The sequence below is a fragment of the Argentina silus genome, assembly GCF_951799395.1.
Source record: "Argentina silus genome assembly, chromosome: Y".
In the NCBI taxonomy this organism is placed as follows: domain Eukaryota; kingdom Metazoa; phylum Chordata; class Actinopteri; order Argentiniformes; family Argentinidae; genus Argentina; species Argentina silus.
In genome coordinates this window covers 4959670-4969669 of record NC_139654.1, presented here as the reverse complement: position 1 = coordinate 4969669, position 10000 = coordinate 4959670, and the positions used below count along the sequence as shown (strand labels likewise).

The window sequence follows — 10000 nt, the reverse complement described above, 5'->3', positions numbered from 1 at the left end:
ACCTAGCCTGCTACCAAATCCACCAATCACGCAGGGAGGGCGTGTACCAAGATGGCGGCGCGCAAACATCGCCGAGGTGGGCTGAGAGTTCGGCTCAAGATGACTCCACATCGACTCTCACTACTGTTATGTTTGTGTTTTATTTGTATTCCTAACTAGGAATGAACGGGCAGGGTTTCTTTTACTGGCTTTATTCCACGACGTTCATCTGTACATTCAAGCATCGTAGGTTTTACCTGCGGTCCCTCAGTCCGGGTACAACAGCATAGGGCGGAACCAATATCATGTACTGTAATAACAACAATTATTCATATACTGCTTACACTGTACTACTATACTGCGCATATACTGAACTACCTGTATATACTGCTCACACTGCACTTTTCTGCTAACTGCATTTCGTTGTCTCTGTACTTGTACTCTGCACAATGACAATAAAGTTGAATCTAATCTAAACTACAACAGGCCTTATGGGTAGTGAAGTCTAAACTACAACAGGCCATATGGGTAGTGAAGTCTAAACTACAACAGGCCTTATGGGTAGTGAAGTCTAAACTACAGCAGGCCATATGGGTAGTGAAGTCTAAACTACAGCAGGCCTTATGGGTAGTGAAGTCTAAACTACAGCAGGTCTTATGGGTAGTGAAGTCTGAACTACAGCAGGCCTTATGGGTAGTGAAGTGTAAACTAAGCATTTCAATCATGCTTTAGACCAGGAGACAGGACTATTTCAGCGACATTCTTTGTAATCAATGATATTGTCTGTGCCCTTGATAAAAAGCAGCATTGTGCTGCCTTGTTTAATGATCTATCAAAAGCTTTTGATCCAGTGGATCATTCACTGTTAGTGAGTCGACTGTCTTAAATAGATTTGGATCAGAATGCTTGTCAGTGGTTCCTTAACTACCTCACGAATATAAGTCAGTGTGTCGTTGCTGACAATGTTCATTCACAACCGCTAGAGACCGTAATCTAAAATATTCACTATCAAGCAGGTAGTTACAACAAAAATGGCATTACTGTTACAAGTTTCAAGTTTATTGCGTCCCATACACAAGTGCAGGGAGTAACATTCTTAGGCTTGATTCCATGACAATGCAGCATACAAAATACACATAATACAAATAAGCAGTAGTGCAATGACAAGACAATAAGTGACACAAGTACGAGACAAGTGAGACATGTTGGAGACACGTAAGACAATAGCAGTGTGATTGACTGTAGCTAGTTTATACAGTAGCAGTGTGATTGACTGTAGTTAGTTCATACAGTAGCAGTGTGATTGACTGTAGCTAATTCATACAGTAGCAGTGTGATTGACTGTAGCTAGTTGATACAGTAGCAGTGTGATTGACTGTAGTTAGTGTGGTGGAATTTCAAGTTAAAAATACTTGAACATAAGACTAGAATTCATGGTTTATTCAGACACTTTTATTCACAAGTAATAAAAGTAAACACGTTTGCAAAGGGGTTTTTCGTTGTCCTTTCAGACCGCCATTTATACTTTCAAATCTAGGTTACTTCCCTCATATACAAATCACTTATATCACCAATATCATTATTCTCCTACATCGCGTCGCGGCCTGGTTTCCCCTCCTATTATAATTATAAACATCTCCACTACTCTCCCTTCACAAATCAATCACTGGCCATCCTGCTCTTAATTCTCTCTCTACCTTTCCTTTGTGGAATTAGGAATCTTATTTATTTTCTATAGAAATTTACCACACTATCTTACACACAACAACGTGATCCAGCATCACAACTCAAACACCCAATCTAACCAACTCTTATATACATACAGACACTCTCTCCTGTGTTATTCTCAGAGTTCATCATCAGTCTGATTTGATCATCTAATCATTCATCTGGATTGTTTCACTGTCAGTTGCATATCCATCAAAAAAAGTAAAAAACATGTAAGCTTCTGTTTTTTGTCACTCAATTACAATCTATTTCACTATTAGATGCATTTTATTGAATTTAATAATACATATATATATATACAGTAAAAATAATATAACTACACACTACACACAATGCACAACACCCTACACCCTACACACTAAACACTACAAACTACACCCTACACAGTAAACAATAAACACTACATCCTACACACTAGACCCTACACACTACACCCTACGCACTACACCCTACACCCTACACACTGGGAGAGGGAACATCTGTACATCCAACATCTCAGTGAAAACACACCACTATCCAACTGCATCATGGTATGATCCGTCATCTTTGAGCCTTTGGTGTTCAGTGTGATCTCCCTGAGACTAGTTTACACAGGGTCACTGAACAGCCATACCCAACCCAAAACCCAAACCCTGGGTAGAGCGGCTCAGTGAATGTGGAGTGGAATGTGTGCAGGAGGGTCCGTGTGTCAGAGGAGACCCTGTAGAAGGACAGAGTGCCGGCCGGCCAGTCCAGATACACTCCTACTCTGTGGGAGCCAGAGGAGGGGACAGGTATGTCAGTCTCCTCATCATTGTGCCAGGCGGAGTAACTGTTACCAGAGCAGAACAGACTCCAGGACTTGTCATTGTTTCCCAACCCACAGTCTTTACCCACTCCTCTCCTGCTGATTCCTTTATATGTCACTCCTATATCAGCCACTCCCCCACTCCTCTCTACCTCCCAGTAACGGCGCCCAGTCAGACCCTCTCTACACAGCACCTGTGCATAGTGCTCAAATCTCTCTGGGTGATCAGGATACGGCTGCTCCTCTCTCCCACATGTCACCTTTCTGTTCTCCTCAGACAGAGAGAGTTCTCTGTGTGCTGTGTTTGGGTCCAGTGTGAGCTCACAGGCATCTGGGGGAAGAGCAGAGGGAGGGAGGAAGGGAGGGAGAGAGAGAGAGAGAGGAGAGAGAGAGAGGGGGACGGAGGAAGAGAAAGAGAGAGAGTGATGGAGGGAGAGAGAGAGAGGAGAGAGAAAGAGAGAGAGAGGAGAGGGGAGAGAGAGAGAGAGAGAGAGAGGGGGAGAGAGAGAGAGAAAGAGAGGAGAGAGAGAAAAAGAGGAGAGAGAGAGAGAAAGAGGAGGAAGAGAGAGGGGGACAGAGGAAGAGAAAGAGAGAAAGGGATGGAGGGAGAGAGAGAGAAGAGAGAGAGGAAGAAGAGAGAGGGGGACGGAGGAAGAGAAAGAGAGAGAGAGAGAGAGAGAGAGAGGGGAGAGAGGAGAGGGGGGAGAGAGTGGGACAGAGGAAGAGAGAGAGGGACGGAGGAAGAGAGAGAGAGAGGAGAGAGAGAGAGAGGGGAGAGAGGAGAGGGGGGAGAGAGTGGGACAGAGGAAGAGAGAGAGAGAGAGGGAGAGAGAGAGGGGAGATAGAGAGAAGGAACAGAGAGGGGGATGGAGGAAGAGAAAGAGAGAGGGATGGAGGGAGGGAGAGAGAGAGAGGAGAGAGAAAGAGAGAGGGAGAGAGAGAGGAGGAAGATAGAGAGAGACGGAGGAAGAGAAAGAGAGAGAGGGAGGGAGGGAGAGAGAGAGAGAGGAGAGAGAGAGAGAGAGTGAGGAGAGAGAGAGAGAGAGAGGAGGAAGATAGAGAGAGAGAGACGGAGGAAGAGAAAGAGAGAGAGGGAGGGAAGGAGAGAGAGAGAGGAGAGAGAGAGAGAGAGAGAGAGGGGACGGAGGAAGAGAAAGAGAGAGAGGGATGGAGGGAGAGAGAGAGGGATGGAGGGAGAGAGAGAGAGGAGAAAGAAAGAGAGAGGGAGAGAGAGAGAGAGAAAGGAGGAAGAGAGAGGGGGACGGAGGAAGATAAAAAGAGAGAGGGATGGAGGGAGAGAGAGAGAGAGGGAGAGAGAGAGAGGAGAGAGAAAGAGAGAGAGAGAGGGGGGAGAGAGAGGGAGAGTCAGATATGTAGGCTGTCTTTGATGAGTCTCTCCCTCTCCTAGAGATATCTAGTTGTGTCTCAGGGTTTGTGGAGAGGATCAATGGAGGGAGGGAGGGAGGGAGGGAGAGGAGGGAAGAACAGAGAGAGGGAGGGAGGGAGAGATAAAGAGAGAGAGAAACTGTCAGCTACTTCAGGAGAAACACACTCACATTGGAAGAACTGGTCCTGGGCTCTGGTCTTGGGCTCTGGTGGCAGGAAAACATCCACTCCATTCACTACAGACGGGAGGGAGGGAGGGAGGGAGAGAGAGAGGAAGAAAGAGGAAGGGAGGAGAGGGAGGGAGAGAGAGAGAGAGAGAGAGAGAGGGGAGGTAGGGGTAGAGGGAGGGAGAAAGGGAGAGGGAGGGAGGGAAAGAGGGAGAGAGAAAAGGAGGGAGGGAGGGAGGGAGGGATAGAGAGAGGAGGGAGGGAGAGAGAGAGAGGGAGGGAGGGAGAGGAGGGAGGGAGAAAGAGGGAGGGATAGAGGGAGGATGGAGGGAGGGAGAGAGGAAGAAATGAGGGAGGCAGAGAGGGAGGGATAGAGGGAGGGGGGGAGAGAGGGAGAAAGAGGGAGAGAGGGAGGGAGGGAGAGAGGGAGGGGGGGATAGAGGGGGGAAGGAGGGAGGGAGGGAGGGATAGAGGGAGGAAGGAGGGAGGCAAGAGGGAGAAAGAGTTAAGGAGAGGATAGAGGGTGAGAGGGATGAAGGAGGGAGGGAGAGAGGGAGATAGAGGAGGGAGGGAGGGAGCGAGAGAGGGAGAGGAGGAATCGAGGGAGGGAGAGTAGGAGAGAGAGGGAGGGAGGGAGAGAGAAGAGGGAGGGAGGGAGGGTGGAAGGGAGAGAGGGACGGAGAAAGTGGGAGGGAGAGGATAGAGGGAGAGAGGGAGGGATGGAGAGAGGGATTGATAGAGGGAGGGAGGGATGGAGGGTGAGAGGGAGAGAGAGGAGGGTGGGAGGGAGAGAGAAAGAGGGAGGAGGGAGGGAGGGAGAGCATAGAGGGAGGGAGAGGATAGAGGGAGGGAGAGGATAGAGGGAGGGAGAGCATAGAGGGAGGGAGAGGATAGAGGGAGGGAAAGAAGGAGAGATAGAGAGAGGGATAGAGGGAGATAGGGAGATAGGTATGGAGAGGGGGGGGAGAGAGGGAGAGGATTGAGGGAGAGAGAGAGGAGGGATGAAGGAAGAGAGGGAGGAGGGATAGAGGGAGGGAGGAAGAGAGGGAGAGGAGGGATAGAGGGAAAAAGAGGATAGAGGGAGGGAGAGAGGGAAGGAAAGAGGGAGGGAGGGATGCAGGTCGGGAGGTATAGAGGAAGGGAGGGAGTGAGGGGGGGAAAGGAAGGATAGAGGGAGAGAGGGAGGGAGAGAGGGAAAAAGGAGGTAGGAAGAGAGGGAGGGAGAGTAGTAGAGAGAGGTAGGGAGGGAGAGAGAGGCACGGAGGGAGAGCAAGAGGAGGGAGGGAGGGAGAAAAGAGAGGGGAGTGAAAGAAAGAGAGAGAGAGAAAGAGTGAGGGAGGGAGAGAGGGAGGGAGGGAGAGAGAGAGGGAAAGAGGGAGAAAGAGGGAGGGAGAGAGGAAGGGAGGGAGTGATAGAGGGTGGGAGGGAGGAATGGAGAGGAAGGATAGAGGGATGAAGGAGGGAGGGAGAGAGGGAGAGAGAGGAGGGAGGGAGGCAGAGAGGGAGGGAGAGGAGGGAGAGAGAAAAAGAAATAGGGAGGGAGAGAGGCAAGGATAGAGGGAGGAAGGAGGGAGGGAGAGAGGGAGAGATAGAGGGATTGATAGAGGGAGGAAGGAGAGAGGGAGAGAGAGGTGGGAGTGAGGGAGAAAGAGAGGGAGGGAGAGGAAGGAGGGAGGGAGGGAGAGAGGGAGGGAGAAAGAGGGAGGGAGAGGATAGAGGGAAGGATAGAGGGAGGGAGGGAAGGAGGGGGGGAAGGAGGGAGGGAGGGAGAGAATGAGAGAGAGGAGGGAGGGAGGCAGAGAAGGAGGTATAGAGGGAGGGAGAGAGAGGAGAGAGGGAGGCAAAGATGGAGGGAGAGGAGGGGGAGAGGGAGAGAGATAGGGAGGGAGAGAGGGGGAGGGAGGGAGGGAGGGAGAGGATTGAGGGAGAGAGGGAGGGATAGAGGGAGGAAGGAGGGAGGGAGAAGCAGAGAGGGAGGGACAGGAGGGAGAGAGGGGGTGAGGGAGGGAGGGAGAGGATTGAGGGAGAGAGGGAGAGAGAGTAGGGAGGGAGGAAAAGAGGGATAGAGGGAGGGATAGTGGGAAGGATAGAGGGAGGAAGAAGGGAGGGAGGGAGAGGTGGGAGGGAGGGAGAGATAGAGGGATTGATAGAGGGAGGGATGGATGGTGAGAGGGAGAGAGAGGAAGGAGGGAGAGAGAAAGAGGGAGGGAAAGGATAGAGGGAGGGATAGAGGGAGGGAAGGAGGGAGAAAGAGGAGGGAGGGAGGCAAAGAGGGAGGGAGAGAGGGAGAGGAGGGAAGGAGGGAGGGATAGAGGGAGGGAGAGAGAAAGGGAGAGGTGGGGGAGGGAGGGAGGGAGAGGATGGAGGGAGAGAGGTAGGTAGAGTAGCAGAGAGAGGTAGGGAGGGAGAGAGAGGCACGGAGAGCAAGAGGAGGGAGGGAGGGAGGAAAGGGAGGGAAGGAGAGAGAAAGAGGGAAGGAGGGAGAGAGTGTGGTAGGGAGGGAGAGAGGGAGGGAGGGAGAAAGGGAGGGAGGGAGAGGGAGAGAGGGGGGTAGGGAGGGAGAGAGAAAAAAAGACAGAGAAAGAGGGAAAGAGAGAGAGAGAGATTGGATGGAGAGAAGAGGTAGGGAGGGAGGGAGGGAGAGAGGGAGGGAGGGAGGGAGGGGGGAGAGAGGGAGAGAGGGAGGGAGAGAGAGAGGGAGGGAGAGAGAGAGAGACATGTATCAGTCAAGGGTTGGAAACATGGACAGGTCCCACATTGTTCTGATGGGGGGAAAAGAGAAGGCCTCACTTTGCAGGTTAACCCTTTGGGGACCAGGGGTATTTTCTCCATTTTTACATACATTTATTCTTTCTCAATTTGAAGTCACTTCCATACAAAATAATACCCAAGTGTTTCATATCAATATTTTCAGTACAAACTCAGCTTTCTTGATTGTGATAGATGTTTACCCCAACAGCACTGTGTGAAGAGGTAAGTAGGCCTAAACCTGAACATTTCGAATCCGTTTTTCAGAAATGTTTCAAATCCTATGTGAAAACATACCTTTACCCATGTGGATGAATTGTTTTGGTGCTTGAAATTCATTCATGAAGTCCTGAGCTACACAGAAATGGCATACAATATGAATAAAATACTAGACAGAATATAAAAAAGGACTTCTAATGGATCCTTGTAAACACATCTTCTCTGCTTTCTGTCTCTGTCACTGTCACTGAAATGTTTGTCAATACCGACAATGTCGACAACACGTGTAGCGAAGAAGATGGACGTGCGAATTGACCAATCAACGACGGTAAAAGGCAGTGTCTGAGCGACTCAAGCTAGGCTGCTTCCAAATTCACCAATTACGCAGGGAGGGCCTGTACCAAGCTGTTCCTAGGTTAATAGCTCCGTCTGTAAGTGAGAGGGCATGTCACAGGAGGGCTCAGGGGATATTTAAACCATGTTTCTACGCCGGATTATCACTGAGATATTGATCAAAACATTTTGGAAACCCCTGAAAACGCAGCTGCGCGTTTGAGGTCCCGAAAGGGTTAAATAAGTAGGATTAAGGTTGCAGGTTGGGGTTCGGGTTAGGATTAGGGGTTAGGGTCTGTTGTTGGTTAGGGTTAGGGGTTTGGGGTTTGGGTCTGTTGTTGGTTGGATGTTTTCATTGATGGTTTAGTATTTCCATTAGGGTTAGGGGGTTAGAGTTTAGGGTCTGTTGTTGTTTGGATGTTTTCATTGATGGTTTAGTATTTGATAGAATAGATGTTGAATTTTATGCGACTTTAAATGTCCGACTGATGGGGAAATGGAAAGTCATAAAAAGAGGCTTTACCAAGAGGAGGGGAGACAATAGGATTTGCACCCCCTGGGGGAGTACAAAGGTTGGAGTGACCTGGGTCTGCGACGACCATTTAGTCTAAAAGCCCACAAAATGAAATCTAACGTGTTGCAGAGAACCGGTGGATCGACCTTGTTTACAAGAACATTGACCTCCGCGGTGAAACGTGGTTCTTGTCTACAAGAACATTGGCTGAGAATACCCACACTGTGTCTTCTCGTCGCGGCCTGCGCACCCTCTCACTCACCACTCTCTCTTCCTCTGTCTTAACCGCCCTACCCTCTGTTGAATCTTTCTCTCTTCTATCCACTGACGCAGCTTCCTCCACCCTCCTGTCATCTCTTTCCTCATCCGTCGACTCTCTCTGTCCACAGATATCAAGGCCGGCACCATCATCTCCACGCACTCCCTGGCTGTCTGAAACCCTGCAAGCTTGATTATCTAGCCCCTTATCTCTCTCTCCTCCTCAACTATACCTCATCTGCATCAGCTGCTAAAGCCTAATACTACCATTCCAAAATTCAATCCTCTGTCTCTGACACAAGGAAACTGTTCTCCACATTTTCCTCACTCCTCAACCCTCCTCCTCCCGCTCCTCCCTCCTCTCTGTCTGCCGATGACTTTGTCACCTATTTTGAAAAGAAGGTTGATGACATTAGCAGCTCCTTCCCTCACATCAAACGTGGTAAAGGAATGGCTAAATCAGGCTAGAATTAAGGTCTTAGAATGGCCTTCACAAAGTCCTGACTTAAACCCCATTGAGAACATGTGGAATGTGCTGAAGAAATAAGTCTGTGTCAGAAAGCCAACGAATTTAGTTGAACTGCACTGATTCTGTCAAGAGGAGTGGTCAGAAGATTCAACCAGAAGCTTGCCAGAAGCTTGTGGATGGCTAACAAAAGCGTCTAATTGAGGTGAAAATGGCCAAGGGACATTTCATCAAATATTAGCATTGCTGTATGTATATTTTTGACCCAGCAGATTTTGTCACATTTTTAGAAGACCCATAATAAATTCATAAAAGAACCAAACTTCATGAATGTTTTTTGTGACAAAGAAGTATGTACTCCAATCAGTCCATCACAGAAAAATAAGAGTTGTAGAAATGATTGGAAACTCAAGACTGCCATGACATACATGTTCTTTACAAGTGTATGTAAACTTCTGACAACAACAGTAACTAGTCTGAAGTTGAGGTGATGAAAGTTGAGCAGGTAGAGTTTGTAACCCACCTGTAGTTGAAATGTTGGGTTAGGGTTAGGGTTAGGGTTAACCTTAACCCTAACCCTAACCCTAACTCTAACCCTAACCCACCTGTAGTTGAGATGTTGGGCCATTCTCCCTTAAGGAGGTCCTCTAGTTTGTCTCTCAGCTCGGACACAGCCTCACTCACACCTCCAAACAACTGAAGAGGACCCTCAATGATGCTGGGTAAGTCTGAACATTCACTGGGACTGGAGAGAGACTGATAACTCTGGAGAGAGAGAGACAGAGAGAGAGAGGAGAGAGAGAGAACAGAGGATGAATGAATAATTGAACAGTAATCTTGTTTCAGTACTGCAGATGGAGGGTCAGTGTGGTTACCTGGAGGAAATGGATGGGATCCTCTGTGTGTGAAAGCTGCTCCAGCTCAGCGTCTCTCCTCCTCAGCTCAGCTATCTCCTGCTCCAGTTTCTCCACCAGTCCTTCAGCCTGACTCACTGCTACCTCCTCCTGGGCTCTGATCAGCTGCTTCACCTCAGACAACCTTCTCTCAATGGAGCGGATCAGCTCAGTGAAGATCCTCTCACTGTCCTCCACTGCTGTCTGTGCAGAGCGCTGTAAGGACACACACACACACACACACACACACACACACACACACAAACGTCTTAAGGCAATTGAATCTTATCAGACAGGAAAAAGCCCTGGATTTGATGGCATACCAGTAGAAGTACAGTCATGAGAAAAAATTAGGACACCCTATGAAAACCTTTGTCTTCTTCAACATATTCAAACATATGGACATTTGATATTCATTTGAACAATATTGAAAAATTGAGGTAATATAACTAAACAAATACAACTGAAACTAATTATTTAAAAAATGATTGGTAAAATGTAATTAATAGAAATGCAATCTTC

General features: G+C 48.6%; 2 protein-coding genes across 2 annotated transcripts in view; one reads left to right on the top strand and one right to left on the bottom strand.

Moving 5' to 3' along the window:
• LOC310823739 (uncharacterized protein) overlaps positions 1-10000 on the top strand; it is a gene marked incomplete at both ends in the record, with an annotated part of 320139 nt that overhangs the window by 295925 nt on the left and 14214 nt on the right. The gene's annotated exons all lie outside the window — the stretch shown is intronic.
• Positions 1073-10000, bottom strand: part of LOC310823910 (tripartite motif-containing protein 16-like) — a gene marked incomplete at its 5' end in the record, with an annotated part of 12260 nt that continues 3332 nt past the window's right edge. The window contains 4 exons of the mRNA XM_083696851.1: positions 1073-2825; positions 4051-4116; positions 9191-9350; positions 9461-9694. Of these exons, the coding sequence (XP_083552977.1) occupies positions 2269-2825; positions 4051-4116; positions 9191-9350; positions 9461-9694 (1017 nt within the window). The 3' untranslated portion in view covers positions 1073-2268. The remainder of the gene's footprint in view (positions 2826-4050; positions 4117-9190; positions 9351-9460; positions 9695-10000) is intronic.